Source organism: Pseudophryne corroboree, chromosome 2 (assembly GCF_028390025.1).
Source record: "Pseudophryne corroboree isolate aPseCor3 chromosome 2, aPseCor3.hap2, whole genome shotgun sequence".
NCBI lineage: Eukaryota > Metazoa > Chordata > Amphibia > Anura > Myobatrachidae > Pseudophryne > Pseudophryne corroboree.
The window spans coordinates 1,008,424,481-1,008,446,634 of record NC_086445.1 but is presented as its reverse complement, the minus strand read 5'-3'; the positions used below and the strand labels follow the sequence as shown (position 1 = coordinate 1,008,446,634).

The 22,154-nt window shown below is 49.2% G+C and overlaps 1 protein-coding gene across 1 annotated transcript in view; it reads right to left on the bottom strand.

The window, feature by feature from the left end:
- The window catches only part of GET1 (guided entry of tail-anchored proteins factor 1), a 339,667-nt gene that overhangs the window by 5,323 nt on the left and 312,190 nt on the right, over window positions 1-22,154 (bottom strand). The window contains exon 4 of the mRNA XM_063956589.1: window positions 9,704-9,818. Within this exon, the coding sequence (XP_063812659.1) occupies window positions 9,704-9,818 (115 nt within the window). The remainder of the gene's footprint in view (window positions 1-9,703; window positions 9,819-22,154) is intronic.

Sequence of the window (22,154 nt, the reverse complement as noted above, 5' to 3'; positions counted from 1 at the left end):
TTATGCCCAGAGGAGGATTCTTGTTACCTCTGACACTGTCGCTCTGCTCTTCGTTCTGCACTGTCGGTTTATGTAGGACACTGCCGTTACATTGTCCGACTGAACCTGAATGGCCTGATCTTGCAGAAGATGTGCCGCTTGTAGAAGGCCCTTAGTTCCAGAATGTTTATCAGAAGGATGGATTCCAGACTTGACCACTTTCCTTGGAAGTTTCCCCCTTAGGTAACCGCTCCCCAACCTCTGAGACTTGCATCCGTGGTTAGAAGGATCCAATTCTGAATCCCGAACATGCGGCCCTCGAGTGGGTGACAAGTTTGCAGCCCCCAGAGGAGTGAAATTCTGGCTTTTGGCGACAGGCATATCCGCTGGTGCATGTGAAGATGTGATCCCGACCATTTGTCTAGGAGATCCAGTTGGAAGGACGTCGCATGGAACCTTCCGTACGGAAGAGCCTCGTAGGAGGCTACCATCTTCCCCAGAAGGCGAATGCACCTTGAATTAACCGATACCCGGGCTGGTTTCAGGACATCCCGTACCATTGATTGGATCACCAACGCTTTCTCTACCGGTAGAAACACCCTCTGCACTTCCGTGTCGAGTATCATCCCCAGGAAGGGCAGTCTCCTTGTCGGCTTCAAAAGTGACTTTGGAAGGTTCAGGATCCACCTATGATCCTGGAGTAGTCGAGTTGAGAGAGCAATACTCTGCAACAACCTCTCCCTGGAAGATGCTTTTATCAGGAGATCGTCCAGATATGGAATTATGTTCACTCCTTGCCTGTGGAGGAGTAGCATCATCTCTGCCATGACCTTGGTGAACACTCTCGGTGCTGTGGAGAGGCCAAAAGGCAGTGCATGGAACTGATAGTGACAATCCAGCAGCGCAAATCTGAGATAAGCCTGGTGAGGCTGCCAGATCGGAATGTGAAGGTATGCATCCTTGATATCCAGGGTTACCAGGAATTCCCCCTCCTCCAGACCTGAGATCACCGCTCTCAGAGACTCCATCTTGAATTTGAATTCCCTCAAGTAGGGGTTCAGTGACTTTAGGTTTAATATCGGCCTTACCGAACAGTCCGGTTTCAGTACCACAAACAAGTTTGAGTAATAGCCCTTGTGTTTTAGGTGAGGTGGAACTGGAACAATAACATCTGTTTGGACTAATTTTCGAATGGCTTCCTGCAGGATAGCACTTTCTGTCAGCGAAACTGGTAAGCCTGATTTGAAGAATCTGTGAGCTGGGAGTTCCTGAAACTCCAGTCTGTAGCCCTCAGCAACAATGTCTGTCACCCAGGGGTCTACGCATGATGACGCCCAGATTTGACTGAAATCTTTTAGTCTCGCCCCCATCTGCCCGATCTCCAGGCTGGGAGGTCCACCGTCATGCTGAAGATTTTGAGGAAGCAGAAAGGACTGCAGTGTAGACGTAGGATAAGATTTCCTAGTCGTGGTGCTGCTGAGGGGAGAAAGGTTGACTTGCCCGCAGTTGCCGTGGAGATCCACGCATCAAATGCGTCCCCAAACAGAGCCTGACCTGTGAAGGGTAGGTTCTCCACACTTTTCTTGGATTCTGTATCCGCAGTCCATTGGCGTAGCCAGAGTCCTCTGCGTGCCAAGACTGCCATGGAAGTAGCCATTGCATTCAGCATGCCAAGATCCTTCATGCCCTCCACCATGAAGCCAGCAGAATCCTGTATGTGACGTAAAAACAAGTCAATGTCACTCCTAGCCATAGTATCTAAGTCCTCTAGTAATGTGCCTGACCACTTTACTATGGCTTTAGAAATCTACGCACAAGCAATAGTGGTCCTTAAAGCCATGCCTGTAGCAGTGTAAAGAGATTTGAGCCTAGTCTCAATCTTGCGGTCAGCCGGCTCTTTTAAGGCAGTTGAACCAGGGAAAGGTAAACCCACCTTTTTAGACAACCGAGATACAGAAGCGTCTACTATAAGTGGGCTTTCCCACTTCTTTCTATCCTCTTCAGGGAATGGGAAAGCAATGAGAATTCTTTTAGGGGTCTGGAATTTATTCTCTGGGTTTTTCCCAGGATTTGTCAAATAAAGAGTTTAACTCCTTAGAAGCAGGGAAGGTAAGCGAGGATTTCTTATTTTCTGTAAAACAAGATTCCTCAACTTGTTTAGGTACCTTCTCAGACATATGTAAAACATCCCTAATGGCTTCAATCATTAGCTGCACCCCTTTAGCAAGGGATGCATCACCCCCCTGCATATCCCCATCACCGTCCCCTGTATCAGAGTCGGTATCAGTGTCAACTTGCATTATCTGGGCAAGTGTACGTTTTTTCGGGTATGTAGGTGGGGTATTTGAGGAAGTAGTGGGAGCTGAATACTTCAAACCCTCTACAGATTTTCTTAAAAACTGCGTCTCTTTCGCATTATGTGACATCCTTGATGAAATCTGGGATATCATTCCCCTTAAAGAATCCACCCATGGGGGTTCGGATTCAGAAGGTTGGGAAAACACATTGCAGTCCTGAGTACATGTAATATAATAGGTTAATTACTACTAACTACACTCTCTCCCCCTTGTCTATAACACCCTGGTACTGCAGAGGATAACTGGAGTTATGTGGGGGTCAGCGTTCCATGTCAGCGTCCTGCTTAAGTGATCTGCAGGGAGAAAATGGCACTGGTGAGTGCTGGATCCACTCTGAGGAGAAGCCCTGTCCCCCGTAATGGCGCGCGGCTTCCCGCACAATTAGATTATACTGGTCTGAGGTCTTTGATGCTTACAGTGGGATTAGCCCGTTAGCTGTATTTACCTGTCTTAGGGTGATCGTGCTGGCCCAGGACACCCCTCAGCAGGGTCTACATATGGATGTTGCTGAGCCTTCTTGGAGCACAGCCTGTCAGAGCTGCGCTCCCACCCTTGTGCCACCATTCCCGCCGGCGACGCTGTACTCACCACTCTTCTTTCTTCTGGCTCTATTAGGGGGTGGCGGCCGTGCTGCGGGAGTGAGCGGTCGCCTAGTGGGCTTGCGATCAGCACCCTCGGGAGCTCAGTGTCCTGTCAGCGGAGATAGAGAACCATTAACTTCAAGAGTTGATTCCTACTCCCCCCCTAAGTTCCACGAAGCAGGGAGGCTGTTGCCACCAGCAGCCTTCCTGTAACCTAACAACTCTTAGAATAAAAATAAAACTAGAAAAACTCCTAGGAGCTCCCCTAGCTGTGACCGGCTCCTCCGGGCACATTTTCTAAACTGAGTCTGATAGGAGGGGCATAGAGGGAGGGGCTAGCCCACACTATTAAACTTTTAAAGTGCCAGTGTCTCCCAAAGGAACTATCTATACCCCATGGTACTAAATGGACCCCAGCATCCTCTAGGACGTAAGAGAAAATAAGATTTTACTTACCGGTAAATCTATTTCTCGTAGTCCATAGTGGATGCTGGGGACTCCGTAAGGACCATGGGGAATAGACGGGCTCCGCAGGAGACAGGGCACTTTAAGAAAGAATTAGGATACTGGTGTGCACTGGCTCCTCCCTCTATGTCCCTCCTCCAGACCTCAGTTAAGGAAACTGTGCCCGGAAGAGCTGACAGTACAAGGAAAGGATTTTGGAATCCAGGGTAAGACTCATACCAGCCACACCAATCACACCGTATAACTCGCGATAAACTTACCCAGTTAACAGTATGAACAACAACAGAGCATCAGATAACCCTGATGCAACCATAACACAACCCTTATTTAAGCAATAACTATATACAAGTATTGCAGAAGAAGTCCGCACTTGGGCCGGGCGCCCAGCATCCACTACGGAGTACGAGAAATAGATTTACCGGTAAGTGAAATCTTATTTTCTCTAACGTCCTAGTGGATGCTGGGGACTCCGTAAGGACCATGGGGATTATACCAAAGCTCCCAAACGGGCGGGAGAGTGCGGAAGACTCTGCAGCACCGAATGAGCAAACACAAGGTCCTCCTCAGCCAGGGTATCAAACTTGTAGAACTTTGCAAAAGTGTTTGAACCTGACCAAGTAGCCGCTTGGCAAAGTTGTAATGCCGAGACCCCTCGGGCAGCCGCCCAAGAAGAGCCCACCTTCCTTGTGGAGTGGGCTTTTACTGATTTTGGAAACGGCAATCCAGCCGCAGAATGAGCCTGCTGAATCGTGTTACAGATCCAGCGAGCAATAGTTTGCTTTGAAGCAGGAGCACCCAGCTTGTTGGATGCATACAGGATAAACAGCGACTCAGTTTTCCTGACTCTAGCCGTTCTGGCTACATAAATCTTCAAAGCCCTGACTACATCCAGTAACTCGGAATCCTCCAAGTCACGAGTAGCCACAGGCACCACAATAGGTTGGTTCATATGAAAAGATGACACCACTTTTGGCAGAAACTGCGGACGAGTCCGCAATTCTGCCCTGTCCATATGGAAAACCAGATAGGGGCTTTTATGTGACAAAGCCGCCAATTCTGACACACGCCTAGCCGAAGCCAAGGCTAATAGCATGACCACCTTCCACGTGAGATATTTTAACTCCACGGTTTTAAGTGGCTCAAACCAGTGTGATTTCAGGAAACTCAACACCACATTAAGATCCCAAGGTGCCACTGGAGGCACAAACGGGGGCTGAATATGCAGCACTCCCTTTACAAACGTCTGAACTTCAGGAAGAGAAGCCAGTTCTTTTTGAAAGAAAATGGATAGGGCCGAAATCTGGACCTTAATGGACCCCAATTTTAGGCCCAAAGTCACTCCCGACTGTAGGAAGTGAAGGAAACGGCCCAGCTGGAATTCCTCTGTAGGGGCATTCCTGGCCTCACACCAAGCAACATATTTTCGCCATATACGGTGATAATGTTTTGCCGTCACGTCCTTCCTAGCCTTTATCAGCGTAGGAATAACCTCATCCGGAATGCCTTTATCTGCTAGGATCCGGCGTTCAACCGCCATGCCGTCAAACGCAGCCGCGGTAAGTCTTGGAACAGACAGGGCCCCTGTTGTAACAGATCCTGTCTTAGAGGTAGAGGCCATGAGTCCTCTGTGAGCATTTCTTGTAGCTCTGGATACCAAGTCCTTCTTGGCCAATCCGGAACAATGAGTATTGTTCTCACTCCTCTTCTTCTTATGATTCTCAGCACCTTGGGTATGAGAGGAAGAGGAGGAAACACATAAACCGACTGGAACACCCACGGTGTCACTAGTGCGTCTACAGCTATCGCCTGAGGGTCTCTTGACCTGGCGCAATACCTCTGTAGCTTTTTGTTGAGGCGGGATGCCATCATGTCGACCTGTGGCAGTTCCCATCGCCTTGCAATCTGCGTGAAGACTTCTTGATAAAGTCCCCACTCTCCCGGGTGGAGGTCGTGTCTGCTGAGGAATCATGCTACCCAGGTGTCCACTCCCGGAATGAACACTGCTGACAGTTCTCGTACGTGATTCTCCGCCCATCGAAGAATTTTGGTGGCTTCCGCCATCGCCACCCTGCTCCTTGTGCCGCCTTGGCGGTTTACATGAGCCACTGCGGTGATGTTGTCTGATTGAATCAGCACCGATTGGTTGCGAAGCAGGGTCTCCGCTTGACTTAGAGCGTTGTATATGGCCCTTAGTTCCAGGATATTGATGTGAAGGCAAGTCTCTTGACTTGACCACAGACCCTGGAAAATTCTTCCCTGTGTGACTGCCCCCCACCCTCGGAGGCTTGCATCCGTGGTCACCAGGACCCAGTCCTGAATGCCGAATCTGCGGCCCTCGAGAAAGTGAGCACTCTGCAGCCACCTGGGGGATAGGGTGATCAGCCGATGCATCTGTAGATGCGATCCGGACCACTTGTCCAACAGATCCCATTGAAAGGTCCTCGCATGGAACCTGCCGAAGGGAATGGCCTCGTGTGACGCCACCATCTTCCCCAGGACTCGCGTGCAGTGATGCACCGAGACCTGTTTTGGTTTTAAGAGGTCTCTGACCAGTGTCATGAGTTCCTGAGCCTTCTCCGTCGGGAGAAAAACCTTCTTCTGGTCTGTGTCCAGAATCATGCCCAGGAAGGGCAGATGCGTCGTAGGAATCAGCTGCGACTTTGGAATATTCAGAATCCAGCCGTGCTGTTGTAACACTTCCCGAGAGCGTGCTACGCTGATCAGCAACTGCTCTCTGGACCTCGCCTTTATGAGGAGATCGTCCAAGTATGGGATAATTGTGAGTCCCTGCTTTCGCAGGAGCACCATCATTTCTGCCATTACCTTGGTAAATATTCTCGGTGCCGTGGACAGACCAAACGGCAACGTCTGAAATTGGTAATGACAATCCTGTACCACAAATCTGAGGTACTCCTGATGAGATGGATAAATGGGGACATGAAGGTAAGCATCCTTTATGTCCAGAGACACCATAAAATCCCCCCCTTCCAGGCTTGCGATGACCGCTCTGAGCGATTCCATCTTGAACTTGAACCTTTTCAGGTATATGTTCAGGGATTTTAAATTCAATATGGGTCTGACCGAACCGTCCGGTTTCGGTACCACAAACATTGTCGAATAGTAACCCCTTCCCTGTTGAAGGAGGGGAACCTTTACCACTACCTGCTGGAGATACAATTTGTGAATTGCTGCTAACACTATTTCCCTCTCTATGGGGGAAGCTGGCAGGGCCGATTTGAGGTAACGGTGAGGGGGCATCACTTCGAATTTCAGCCTGTATCCCTGAGATACAATCTCTATAGCCCAGGGATCCACCCGTGAGTGAACCCACTTGTGGCTGAAATTTCGGAGACGCGCCCCCACCGGGCCTGGCTCCGCCTGTGGAGCCCCAGCGTCATGCGGCGGATTTAGAGGAAGCCAGGGAGGACTTCTGTTCCTGGGAACTAGCTGTATTGTGCAGCTTCTTTCCTCTACCCCTGCCTCTGGCAAGAAAGGACGCACCTCGGACTTTCTTGCCTCTATGTGATCGAAAGGACTGCATTTGGTAATACGGTGCTTTCTTAGGTTGTGAGGGAATATATGGCAAAAAATTTGACTTTCCAGCCGTAGCTGTGGAGACCAGGTCCGAGAGACCGTCCCCAAACAACTCCTCACTCCTGTAAGGTAAAACCTCCATGTGCCTATAGGACAGCGTCTTTTATATGCCCCAGGGTCAGTACTATAGTATCCTTGTCCAAGGTATCAAGCTCCTCAGATAAGGTATCTGTCCATGCTGCTACAGCACTACACATCCAGGCCGACGCAATCGCCGGCCTTAGTAGGGTACCTGAATGTGTATAAATGGACTTCAGGATACCCTCCTGCTTTCTATCCGCAGCATCTTTTAGGGTGGCCGTATCCTGTGACGGCAGGGCTACCCTCTTGGATAAGCGTGTTAAAGCTTTGTCTACCCTAGGGGAGGATTCCCAGCGTAACCTGTCCGTTGGCGGGAAAGGATACGCCATAAGCATCCGTTTGGAAATCTGCAGTTTTCTATCTGGAGATTCCCAAGCTTTTTCACATAACTCATTTAACTCATGTGAAGGGGGAAAGGTCACCTCTTGCCTTTTCTCCCCATACATATAAACCCTCTTGTCAGGGACTGGGGTTTCCTCTGTGATGTGTAACACATCTTTCATTGCTATAATCATGTAGCGGATGGCTTTAGCCATTTTAGGCTGCAACTTTGCATCATCGCCATCGACACTGGAGTCGGAATCCGTGTCGATATCTGTGTCAACAACTTGGGATATTGGGCGCTTCTGAGACTCCGACGGCCTCTGCGCTGTAGGATCAGGCATGTGTTGAGACCCTGACTGTCCCAAGGCTTCAGCTTTATCCAACCTTTTATGCAAGGAATTAACATTATCATTTAAAACCTTCCACATATCCATCCAATCGGGTGTCGGCGCCGTCGGCGGCGACCCCACATTCATTTGTACCCGCTCTGTTTCCACATAGCCTTCCTCGTCAAACATGCCGACACAAGCGTACCGACACACCACACACACAGGGGATGCTCTATTTGAAGACAGTTCACCCACAAGGCCTTTTGGAGAGACAGAGAGAGAGTATGCCAGCACACACCCCAGCGCTATATTACCCAGGAGTCACACAGTAACTTATTGTTAACCCAGTAGCTGCTGTATATACTGTTTTTGCGCCAAATTTATGTGCCCCCCCCTCTCTTTTTACCCTCTTTCTACCGTGATTCTGCAGGGGAGAGCCTGGGGAGCTTCCTCTCAGCGGAGCTGTGGAGAGAAAATTGCGCTGGTGAGTGCTGAGGAAGCCCCGCCCCCTCAGCGGCGGGCTTCTGTCCCGCGTTTTGTGTAAAAATAATGGCGGGGGCTCATGCATGTATACAGTGCCCAACTGTATATATGCTGCTTTTGCCAAGAGGTACCTAATTGCTGCCCAGGGCGCCCCCCCTGCGCCCTGCACCCTACAGTGACCGGAGTGTGTGGGTTTAGTGTGGGAGTAATGGCGCACAGCTGCAGTGCTGTGCGCTACCTCATATGAAGACTGGAGTCTTCTGCCGCCGATTTCGAAGTCTTCTTGCTTCTCACGCCGGCTTCTGTCTTCTGGCTCTGCGAGGGGGACGGCGGCGCGGCTCCGGGATCGGTCGACCAAGGGTGCGTTCCTGTGTACGATCCCTCTGGAGCTAATGGTGTCCAGTAGCCTAAGAAGCAGGACCTATCTTCTAGTGAGTAGGGCTGCTTCTCTCCCCTCAGTCCCACGTAGCAGAGAGTCTGTTGCCAGCAGCTCTCTCTGAAAATAAAAAATCCTAACAAAATACTTTCTTTCTTTAGCAAGCTCAGGAGAGCTCACTAAGATGCACCCAGCTCGTCCGGGCACAGATTCAAACTGAGGTCTGGAGGAGGGACATAGAGGGAGGAGCCAGTGCACACCAGTATCCTAATTCTTTCTTAAAGTGCCCTGTCTCCTGCGGAGCCCGTCTATTCCCCATGGTCCTTACGGAGTTCCCAGCATCCACTAGGACGTTAGAGAAATAAGAAACAACATTGGTGTTTCCAGCATCCCCTTCTACAACAAACACGGAGAATGATAGTACCTGTACTACATAATCTGCAGGGTTGGAACATGTATCCAAAGTTGTTAAATATAACATTTCTCTTTATTGTCACTTCTATGTGAGCTGTTGTGGGTTGTACCCTAAAAGTAAACAGCTTTCCAAATAGATTTAGAATCATTTGGGTGGTGGAACAGCTATGTACTATTGTATGTGCATGCCAAAAGCAAGGGTCACCCACCAGGAGACAGTACCACTTCCCTGAGTGCTATTAATCATTGTGACAATACTGTTCCATACGGGACACTTCAGCCCCCAATGTGCCTTGCAAGTTGTACTGTGGTCTCATCACTTTAGTTACTGAATTCTAGACTTATTTCATAGAGCAGTGGTTCTCAAACTGGGTGCCGTGGCACCCTGGAGTGCCTCAGAACACTTGCAGGGGTGCCTGGATTGGTGGTCCCGGAGAAATTTTAATTATTTATGGCCATTATAATAGGCAAAACCAGTGCTGGTGGCTACCAATGATAAACTATGTGGACAAACAGAAGCAAATCTTGTCCCCCAACACATAACTGAACCTAAAGTTGACATACAGTAAAAACACAATTTACTTTATTTAATATTTCTTTCTAAATTTCTCAATAAGAAACTTTGGGCCTAGAGGTGCCGAGAAAAAAAAATCTGATACTCTACGGTGCTGTGATTAAAAAAAGTTTGGGAACCACTGGCAAAACTGGTGCTACTGTTACCTGCAATCCCGGTGGGAAATGCCACAAGGCGTTCCAGTGGTGCAATCCATTTACTAGGCAGCTCGATAACTGGCTCTGCGTAATATTTCCATATAAGGGAGATCATCAAGGCAGCCTGGCAAAAAAAATAAGAGCACGGTCAGTAAAGTTGGAGCATTTTTATCAAAAACAGCCCGAAATATGGTAACATAAAAGAATTACTGATAGAGGACAGCCACCTTTAGCGGTGATACCGGATGAACTCTGAGGGACAGAGGACAGCAATATGTCCCACACAAGGATAGACATCACTATCTTTTACTGAGAGCAGGGATGGGGAACCTTCGGTCCTCCAGCTGTTGTTGAACTACACATCCCAGCATGCCCTGCAAGTTTTAGCATGGCCAAATAGCAAAACTGTAGCAAGGCATGCTGGTATGTGTAGTTCAACAACAGCTGGAGGGCCGAAGGTTCCCCATCCCTGAATTAGAGCAAAACAATAGGATTTTAATACCTACCGGTAAATCCTTTTCTCCTAGTCCGTAGAGGATGCTGAGGACTCCAAAAGGACCATGGGGTATAGACGGGATCCGCAGGAGACATGGGCACACTAAAAGACTTTGACTGGGTGTGAACTGGCTCCTCCCTCTATGCCCCTCCTCCAGACCTCAGTTATAGGAACTGTGCCCAGGGGAGACGGACATTTCGAGGAAAAGGATTTTTGTTAAACTAAGGGTGAGATACATACCAGCTCACACCACAAACACACCGTACAACTGGATTAGCAGGAATACCAGATAACAGTATGAACGAAAAACAGCAACAAGCTGAACATAACCGATACACAACCTTCGTGTAACCGAAAACAACAACCAACAATACAACTGCAAGTAACAGTACGCACTGGGATGGGCGCCCAGCATTCTCTACGGACTAGGAGAAAAGGATTTACCGGTAGGTATTAAAATCCTATTTTCTCTTACGTCCTAGAGGATGCTGGGGACTCCAAAAGGACCATGGGGTCTATATCAAAGCTCCAGACCGGGCGGGAGAGTGCAGACGACTCTGCAGCACCGATTGAGCAAACATGAGGTCCTCCTCAGCCAGGGTATCAAACTTATAGAACTTAGCAAAAGTGTTTGAACCCGACCACGTAGCTGCTCAGCAAAGTTGAAGCGCCGAGACCCCTCGGGCAGCCGCTCAAGACGAGCCCACCTTCCTGGTAGAATGGGCCTTTACTGACTTCGGCAATGGCAACTCAGCCGAAGAGTGAGCATGCTGGATCGTATTACAAATCCAGCGTGCAATAGTCTGCTTGGAAGCAGGATTACCAATCTTGTTGGAAGCATACAGGACAAACAGTGTTTCCGTTTTCCTAACAAGAGCCGCGACAGCCTCCGTAGCCACAGGTACCACAATAGGTTGATTTAAGTGAAACGAAGAAACCACCTTCGGCAGAAATTGTTGGCGAGTCCTCAATTCCGCTCTATCCACATGAAAAATCAAATATGGGCTCTTGTGAGACAAAGCCGCCAATTCTGACACTCATCTGGCAGACGCCAAGGCCAAAAGCATGGCCACTTTCCAAGTGAGAAACTTTAACTCAACCTTTCGCAAAGGTTCAAACCAGTGAGACATAAGAAACTTTAACACCACTTCAAGATCCCACGGGGCCACGGGTGGCACAAACGGGGGATGGATATGCAGCACTCCCTTCACGAAAGTCTGAACCTCAGGAAGGGCGGACAATTCTTTTTGAAAGAAAATAGATAAAGCCAATATCTGCACTTTGATGGAACGCAATTTCAGGCCTGCATCCACGCCTGCCTGCAAAAAATGGAGGAGACGACCCAAGTGAAACTCCTCCGCAAGAGCTGCTTTGGTTCACACCCCGACACATATTTTCTCCAAATACGGTGATAATGTTTTGCCGTGACCTCCTTTCTAGCCTTAAAGAGAGTGGGGATGACTTCCCCGGGAATACCTTTCCGAGCTAGGATTTGGCGTTCAACCTGCACGCCGTCAAACGTAGCCGCGCTAAGTCCGGAAACACGCATGGCCCCTGCAGTAACAGGTCCTCTCTTAGAGGAAGCGGTCAAGGGTCTTCTACGAGTAATTCCTGAAGATCCGGATACCAGGCCCTCCGTGGCCAATCTGGAACAACGAGAATTGCCTGAACCCTTGTTCGTCTTATAATTCTCAACACTCTTGGAATGAGAGGAAGTGGAGGGAACACATACACCGACTGAAACACCCATGGAGTTACCAGGGCGTCCACTGCACTGGCTTGGGGGTCCCTCGACCAGGAACAATACCTCGGAAGCTTCTTGTTGAGGCGAGACGCCATCATGTCTATTTGAGGAATTCCCCAACGCATAGTCACTTCTGCAAATACCTCTTGATGAAGGGCCCACTTTCCTGGATGGAGATCGTGTCTGCTGAGGAAGTCTGCTTCCCAGTTGTCCACGCCCGGAAGGAAGACTGCTGACAGAGCGCTCACGTGCTGTTCCGCCCAGCGGAGAACTCTTGTGACCTCCGCCATTGCCGTCCTGCTCTTTGTTCCGCCCTGGCGGTTTACGTACGCCACCGCTGTTATGTTGTCCGACTGGATCAGGACAGGGAGACCTTGAAGAAGGTTCTTCGCTTGCAGGAGGCCGTTGTAAATGGCTCTTAACTCGAGAACATTTATGTGGAGACAAGATTCCTGGCTTGACCATTTTCCCTGGAAACTTCTTCCTTGTGTGACTGCACCCCATCCTCGGAGTTGCATCTGTGGTCAGTAGGACCCAATCCTGGATTCCGAATCGGCGTCCCTCTAGAAGGTGAGAACCTTGCAGCCACCACAGGAGAGAAATTCTGGTCCTGGAAGATAGACTTATTTTCCGGTGCATGTGCAGGTGAGACCCGGACCATTTGTTCAGCAGATCCCATTGAAACACCCGGGCATGAAACCTGCCAAACGGAATGGCTTCGTAAGCCACAACCATCTTCCCTAGCACTCGAGTGCATTGATGAATCGATACTCTTGCCGGTCTCAGAATCTCCTTGACCATGGTCTGGATTTCCAGAGCTTTTTCCGCCGGAAGAAACACCCTCCGTAGTTCCGTGTCTAGAATCATGCCCAAGAAGGGCAGCCAAATTGTCGGAATCAAGTGAAACTTTGGCAAATTTAGAATCCAACCATGATGTTGCAGAACCGTCAGAAGGAGTTCCACATTTCTTAGCAACTGCTCTTTTGATATCCCCTTTATCAGGAGATCGTCCAAGTACGGGATAATTGTGACCCCCTGCTTGCGTAGGAGTACCATCATTTCCGCCATCACCTTGGTGAAGACTCTCGGGGCCGTGGAAAGCCCAAACGGCAACGTCTGAAATTGGTAATGACAATCCTGCACCGCAATCTTAGGAAGGCCTGATGAGGAGGATATATTGGGACGTGTAAGTAGGCATCCTTTATGTCGACTGACGCCATAAAATCCCCCCTCCTTCTAGGCTGGAGATCACAGCTCGAAGAGATTCCATCTTGAACTTAAAAGTTTTCAAGTATGGGTTGAGGGATTTTAGGTTCAGAATCGGTCTGACCGAGCCGTCCTGCTTCGGCATGACAAAGAGGCTCGAATAGAACCCTTCCCCCCTTTGGGACGGGGGAACCGGGACAATGCCCCTCTGTTGACACAGCTTTTGTATCGCAGCATTTACCACTTCTCTTTCTGGAAGAGAAACGGGCAAGGCCGATTTGAAAAAGCGGCGGGGGGGGCATCTCCTGAAACTCCAGTTTGTACCCTTGGGACACTATGTCTAAGACCCAAGGATCCAGTGCCGATTGAAACCAGACCTGACTGAAGATTCGGAGACGGCCCCCCACCGGCACGGACTCCCGCAGGGCAGCCCTAGCGTCATGCGCTGGACTTGGTAGAGGCGGGGGAGGACTTTTGGTCCTGGGCGCCAGACACAGCAGGCGACCTTTTTCCCCTTCCTCTACCCTTTGAAGCGAGGAAGGACAAGCCCTTTCCTTTTTTGTATTTATTAGGCCGAAAAGATTGCATCTGATAATGGGGTGCCTTTTTCTGTTGTGTGGGAACATAAGGAAGAAAAGATGACTTACCCGCAGTAGCGGTAGACACCAGGTCAGCAAGGCCGTCCCCAAACAAGACACTACCTTAAAAAGGGAGAGCTTCCATAGCTTTCTTGGAGTCGGCATCAGCATTCCATTGATGAATCCACAGCGCCCTCCTGGCCGAGACCACCATGGCATTGGCCCTTGATCCCAAGAGGCCAATATCCCTCGCCGCATCCTTTAGGTAATCTGCAGCATCCTTGATATAACCAAGAGTCAAAAGAATGTTATCCTTATCAAGGGTATCCATGTCAGAAGCTAAATTATATGCCCACTTAACAATAGCACTACTCACCCACGCCGATGCCACAGCAGGCCTGAGTAGTGCACCAGTGGTAACGAAAATGGCCTTCAATGTCGTCTCCTGCTTGCGATCCGCCGGATCCTTGAGGGTAGCCGTGTCAGGAGACGGAAGCGCCACCTTTTTGGACAGTCGGGACAGAGCCTTGTCCACATTGGGAGACTCCCATATCTCCCTGTCGTCAGAGGGGAAAGGATATGCCATAAAAATTCTCTTGGGAATCTGCCACCTTTTGTCAGGTGACTCCCAAGCCTTTTCACAAAGAGCGTTCAGTTCATGAGAGGGGTGGAAATGTCACCTCAGGCTTTTTTCCCTTATACAAACAAACCCTCTTATCTGGAACAGGAGGCTCTTCAGAAATATGTAAAACATCTTTATTAGCCACAATCATGTACTGAATACTCTTAACCACTTTCGGATGTAAACTGGCCTCATTGAAGTCGACACAGGAATCAGAGTCTGTGTCGGTATCTGTATCTGCCATCTGGGTAAATGAACGTTTTTGTGAACCTGAGGGGGTCTGTACCTGAGATAAAGCGTCCTCCATAGATTTTCTCCATGTTTGTGTCTGAGAATCAGATTTATCCAGCCTCTTAGACAACAATGCCACGTTTGCATTCAGTGTACTCAACATATTTACCCAATCAGCAGTCGGCTGTGCCGACAGAGTCGTTCCCAAATCTTTTGCCGCGCCCCCAGTAACTTCCTCCGGGAAGGAACACTCAGCCTCAGACATGTCGACACGCAGTACCGACACACCCACCGGCCAAAAGGGGACAGACCCACAGGGAGGCCTGTAGAGAGAACACAGAGGGAGTATGCCAGCTCACACCCCAGCGCCCATATACTACTAAATAAATAATATATGATGGCTGCGCTGTAAATACATATACATATATAGCACCAAATTGCCTGTGCTCCCCCGTTTTGCTCCCTTGTGCTTGTAAGGAGAGTGGAGGTCCGGGCTAGCGTCTCTGCAGCGGCTGTGAAGAGATAAAATGGCGCTGGTAAGCTGTGCTGCTAAGCCCCGCCCCTTCCTGGGGCGTTGTAGTCCCGCTTAAATTTTTTTTTTTTTTATACTGGCGGGGGTATCGTACACGGTGCCCGGGCACCGAATATGCATCTTTTGCCAGTCAAAAGACCCTCAGTGACTTGCTGCCCAGGGCGCTCCCCCCCCAGCGCCCTGCACCCTGTGAGTGCCGTTGGTGTGTGTGTGGGAGCATGGAGCGCAGCGCGACCGCTGCGCTGTACCTCCGTTACTGAAGTCTTCTGCCGTCACTGCAGTCTTCTGTTCTTCTAATACTCACCCGGCTTCTGTCTTCTGGCTCTGTGAGGGGGGTGACGGCGCGGCTCCGGGAACAAGCAGCTAGGCGCACCAAGTGATCGAACCCTCTGGAGCTAATGGTGTCCAGTAGCCTAAGAAGCAGAGCCCTTGAAGTAAGAAGAAGTAGGTCTGACTTCTCTCCCCTCACTCCCACGATGCAGGGAGCCTGTAGCCAGCAGGTCTCCCTGAAAATAAAAAAGCCTAACATAAAGTCTTTCCAGAGAAACTCAGTAGAACTCCCCTGTGTGTGTCCAGTCTCTCCTGGGCACAGAATCTAACTGAGGTCTGGAGGAGGGGCATAGAGGGAGGAGCCAGTTCACACCCAGTCAAAGTCTTTTAGTGTGCCCATGTCTCCTGCGGATCCTGTCTATACCCCATGGTCCTTTTGGAGTCCCCAGAATCCTCTAGGATGTAAGAGAAAGGGGGTGGATGTAATTCTGGTGCAAAGGAGTAGTGTACGCCCAATCAAATAGCCAGCAACCTGCCATGTCAGGTAGAAAATAGGATACAATACAATAGACAAGGCAATAGATCAAAGGCAACACTAGATTAGCATGAGGGTAAAGCAAACCAATAGTCCACAGAATGGGTGTTCTTCTTTTTCACGTTTTCCTCAACTAGATTTCTCTGCAATGTATATTCGCCGGGATGTAATGGAGTCCAAGATCGCCGGAGGAGTGGGAAGCCAGCTGATATCGGATATCTTTAAAGGGACAAGATCCCCCCCCCCCCTTCCTTACCTCCATCTTTTACCAGAACACTTAAGGTGCATACACTCTGGGCGTTTTTGCCCATCGTATAGATGCACAGCGATGATCGTGAACATCGCGGGCAGGAAAATAGCTCAATGCATACACCCTGAGCTATTTTCCCTGTGCCTAGCAAAGTTCATGGGGGGGGGTGAAGCACGGCGGCGGCCAGCGATGATGCGGGAGCACGCATCATTGCTCACCGCCCGCCTATACACACTGGCCGAGTTTGAGGTCAAAGTAGCTTAAAATGCCAAAAGTGAGTTAGTTTGAGCTCAAAATCGCCCAGTGTGTATGGGCCTTTAGATTTTGTCCCAACAGGGAGCTGGCGGAAATCGGGGCTTGTTCGATATTCTTAATGGGGCAGATTTTGCACCTTCCGGTTGCATTTCAGCAAAGAGGATCATTTCTTTATTGGGTGCGCTTTTATCAATGTCAAAAAATTCAAAGCCACACACAAAAGCCTGAATAAACAGTGTTCCAACACGCAAGTAAGTAAGGGCCGCAGTTCAGAGATTTCTGGCTACCGCAGCGATATTCTTGTGACAGCGCACACAGAGGATTGATTTGCAAAAGGAGTGGTAGGGAGTCAACGTTTGAAGGGAGGTAACGGAGGTACTAGAGAAACGCTGGTGTGTCGGGACCGCTGTCTGCGCATGCCTAAGTCAGCCACTGTGAATTAGTTCATAGCAAGAGAGTCCCCGGTGTCTTAGGTGAGACAGCATAGAGGGTCGATGGCGTACAGATGTGCGACAGTTAAGCACAAGAGCGGCAAATGTGATGCGTCCGAGGCACAAGATGGCGTCTGAGACATTAGAATATATTTGCACTCATCCTGCAGAAACAATCGCAGCTGCGTAAATAATTGCATGCTCCCCTAAATCTTAATGTCAATCCTAGTTTAAATCTGGCCGCACATAAACTGACACAATCACCAAGGCGGTTTAACATGTGAACATTCTGTAAGTGCTACAAACCGGCGCCTATCTGACCGCTGACAATCTATCTTTTACAAACACTGTAAATGAACAAATCATTGGATACTAACTGCTGAGAACGAAACTTCCAAAATATGCTTTGTAAATCTACCCCATAGACTAAAGGCCCTCTTCCCCTTGTTCTTTCCTCTTAGCACTATTCCTGCTACCGCTGTGCCTCTTTTCTCACCTTTCTTTGCCACATCAGGACTCTGTGGGGGTAATTCAGATCTGACCCCAGCAGCAAATGGGCAAAACCATTAGCTAACAAACTCTCTGCAGATAAAACATGTGCAGAGAGTTAGATTTAGGTGGGTTATTTTGTTTCTATGCCAGTGGCGCACCCAGGGGGGGGGGGTTTCCGAGCACCCAGAAACCCACCTCCACCAAAAAAAAATTTTTTTTTTTTTTTTTTTCTGCTCAAGTATTATTAATGGCTGTCTAGCGTCCTCTGCAGCCTGCTTTCTTCCTGGTGGCACTTGTAAGTGCTTAATAAAAGTTTACTTTATTTTAATTATAGTACATATATATCCATGTGCAATTTGTGCATACATATATACACATGTATATACATACATACATATACACACACACACACATATCATATATATATACATGCGTATATATACGTGTACTGTATGTGTATATATGTATATATATATATATATATATATGCATGTTTAATATGCTATGTGTATATGTATATAAATAATAAGAATTTACTTACCGATAATTCTATTTCTCATAGTCCGTAGTGGATGCTGGGAACTCCGTAAGGACCATGGGGAATAGCGGCTCCGCAGGAGACTGGGCACAAAAGTAAAGCTTTAGGACTACCTGGTGTGCACTGGCTCCTCCCCCTATGACCCTCCTCCAAACCTCAGTTAGGATACTGTGCCCGGACGAGCGTACACAATAAGGAAGGATTTATGAATCCCGGGTAAGACTCATACCAGCCACACCAATCACACCGTACAACCTGTGATCTGAACCCAGTTAACAGCATGATAACAGCGGAGCCTCTGAAAAGATGGCTCACAACCACAATAACCCGATTTTTGTAACAATAACTATGTACAAGTATTGCAGACAATCCGCACTTGGGATGGGCGCCCAGCATCCACTACGGACTATGAGAAATAGAATTATCGGTAAGTAAATTCTTATTTTCTCTGACGTCCTAGTGGATGCTGGGAACTCCGTAAGGACCATGGGGATTATACCAAAGCTCCCAAACGGGCGGGAGAGTGCGGATGACTCTGCAGCACCAAATGAGAGAACTCCAGGTCCTCCTCAGCCAGGGTATCAAATTTGTAGAATTTAGCAAACGTGTTTGCCCCTGACCAAGTAGCTGCTCGGCAAAGTTGTAAAGCCGAGACCCCTCGGGCAGCCGCCCAAGATGAGCCCACTTTCCGTGTGGAATGGGCTTTTACAGATTTTGGCTGTGGCAGGCCTGCCACAGAATGTGCAAGCTGAATTGTGCTACAAATCCAACGAGCAATAGTCTGCTTAGAAGCAGGAGCACCCAGCTTGTTGGGTGCATACAGGATAAACAGCGAGTCAGATTTTCTGACTCCAGCCGTCCTGGAAACATATATTTTCAGGGCCCTGACTACGTCCAGCAACTTGGAGTCCTCCAAGTCCCTAGTAGCCGCAGGTACCACAATAGGCTGGTTCAAGTGAAACGCTGAAACCACCTTAGGGAGAAATTGAGGATGAGTCCTCAATTCCGCCCTGTCTGAATGGAAGATCAGATAAGGGCCTTTACAGGATAAAGCCCGCCAATTTTGACACGCGCCTGGCCGAGGCCAGGGCCAACAACATGACCACTTTCCATGTGAGATATTTTCACTCCACAGATTCAAGTGGTTCAAACCAATGTGACTTTAGGAACCCCAAAACTACATTGAGATCCCAAGGTGCCACTGGAGGCACAAAAGGAGGCTGTATATGCAGTACCCCTTTTACAAACGTCTGAACTTCAGGAACTGAAGCTAGTTCTTTCTGGAAGAAAATTGACAGGGCCGAAATTTGAACCTTAATGGACCCCAATTTTAGGCACATAGACACTCCTGTTTACAGGAAATGCAGGAATCGACCTAGTTGAAAATTCCTCCATCGGGGCCTTACTGGCCTCGCACCCCGCAACATATTTTCGCCAAATGTGGTGATAATGCTTTGCGGTTACATCCTTCCTGGCTTGATCAGGGTAGGGATGACTTCATCCGGAATGCCTTTTTCCTTCAGGATCCGGCGTTCAACCGCCCTGCCGTTAAACGCAGCCGCGGTAAGTCTTGGAATAGACAGGGTCCTTGCTGGAGCAGGTCCCTTCTTAGAGGTAGAGGCCACGGGTCCTCCGTGAGCATCTCTTGAAGCTCCGGGTACCAAGTCCTTCTTGGCCAATCCGGAGCCACGAGTATAGTCTTACTCCCCTCCGTCTTATAATTCTCAGTACTTTTGGTATGAGAGGAAGAGGAGGGAACACATACACTGACTGGTACACCCACGGTGTTACCAGAGCGTCCACAGCTATTGCCTGAGGGTCCCTTGACCTGGCGCAATACCTGTCCAATTTTTTGTTTAGGCGGGACGCCATCATGTCCACCTTTGGTTTTTCCCAATGGTTTACAATCATGTGGAAGACTTCTGGGTGAAGTCCCCACTCTCCCGGGTGGAGGCCGTGCCTGCTGAGGAAGTCTGCTTCCCAGTTGTCCACTCCCGGAATGAATACTGCTGACAGTGCTATCACATGATTTTCCGCCCAGCGCAGAATCCTTGCAGCTTCTGCCATTGACTGCTTCTTGTGCCACCCTGTCTGTTTACGTGGGTGACTGCCGTGATGTTGTCCGACTGGATCAAAACCGGCTGACCTTGAAGCAGAGGTCTTGCTAAGCTGAGAGCATTGTAAATGGCCCTTAGCTCCCGGATATTTATGTGAAATGATGTCTCCAGGCTTGACCATAAGCCCTGGAAATTTCTTCCCTGTGTGACTGCTCCCCAGCCTCGCAGGCTGGCATCCGTGGTCACCAGGACCCAGTCCTGAATGCCGAATCTGCGGCCCTCTAGTAGATGAGCACTCTGCAACCACCACAGGAGGGACACCCTTGTCCTTGGTGACCGGGTTATCCGCTGATGCATCTTAAGATGCGACCCGGACCATTTGTCCAGCAGGTCCCACTGGAAAGTTCTTGCGTGGAATCTGCCGAATGGCTTTGCTTCGTAGGAAGCCACCATTTTTCCCAGAACCCTTGTGCATTGATGCACTGAGACTTGGCTCGGTTTTAGGAGGTTCCTGACTAGCTCGGATAACTCCCTGGCTCTCTCCTCCGGGAGAAACACCTTTTTCTGAACTGTGTCCAGAATCATCCCTAGGAACAGAAGACGAGTCGTCGGAACCAGCTGCGATTTTGGAATATTGAGAATCCAACCGTGCTGTCGCAACACTACCTGAGATAGTGCTACACCGACCTCCAACTGTTCCCAGGATCTTACCCTTATCAGGAGATCGTCCAAGTAAGGGATAACTAAAACTCCCTTCCTTCGAAGGAGTATCATCATTTCGGCCATTACCTTGGTAAAGACCCGGGGTGCCGTGGACCATCCAAACGGCAGCGTCTGAAACTGATAGTGACAGTTCTGTACCACAAACCTGAGGTACCCTTGGTGAGAAGGGTAAATTTGGACATGAAGGTAAGCATCCTTGATGTCCAGAGACACCATGTAGTCCCCTTCTCTTGAATTTGAACCTCTGTATGTAAGTGTTCAAAGATTTTAGATTTAAAATCGGTCTCACCGAGCCATCCGGCTTCGGTACCACAACAGTGTGGAGTAATACCCCTTTCCCTGTTGCAGGAGGGGTACCTTGATTATCACCTGCTGGGAATACAGCTTGAGAATGGCTTCCAAAACTGCCTCCCTGTCTGCTTGTAAAGCCCCAGCGTCATGCTGAGGGCTTGGCAGAGGCGGGAGAGAGCTTCTGTTCCTGGGAACTGGCTGATTTCTGCAGCCGTTTTCCTCTCCCTCTGTCACGGGGTAGAAATGAGGAACCTTTTGCCCACGTGCCCTTATGGGAACGAAAGGACTGCGCCTGATAATACGGCGTCTTCTTATGTTGAGAGGCGACCTGGGGTAAAAACGTGGATTTCCCAGCTGTTGCCGTGGCCACCAGGTCTGAAAGACCGACCCCAAATAACTCCTCCCCTTTATAAGGCAATACTTCCATATGCCATTTGGAATCCGCATCACCTGACCACTGTCGTGTCCATAACCCTCTTCTGGCAGAAATGGACAGCGCACTTACTCTTAATGCCAGTCGGCAAATATCCCGCTGTGCATCACACATATATAGAAATGCATCTTTTAAATGCTCTACAGGCAATAATATACTGTCCCTATCTAGGGTATCAATATTTTCAGTCAGGGAATCCGACCACGCCAACCCAGCACTGCACATCCAGGCTGAGGCGATTGCTGGTCGCAGTATAACACCAGTATGTGTGTAAATACATTTTAGGATACCCTCCTGCTTTCTATCAGCAGGATCCTTAAGGGCGGCCATCTCAGGAGAGGGTAGAGCCCTTGTTTTGACAAGCGTGTGAGCGCTTTATCCACCCTAGGGGGTGTTTCCCAACGCACCCTAACCTCTGGCGGGAAAGGATATAATGCCAATAACTTTTTCGAAATTATCAGTTTTTTATCGGGGGAAACCCACGCTTCATCACACACCTCATTTAATTTCTCAGATTCAGGAAAACTACAGGTAGTTTTTCCTCACCGAACATAATACCCCTATTGGTGGTACTCGTATTATCAGAAATGTGTAAAACATTTTTCATTGCCTCAATCATGTAACGTGTGGCCCTACTGGAAGTCATATTTGTCTCTTCACCGTCGACATTGGAGTCAGTATCCGTGTCGGCGTCTGTATTTGCCATCTGAGGTAACGGGCGCTTTAGAGCCCCTGACGGCCTATGAGACGTCTGGACAGGCACAAGCTGAGTAGCC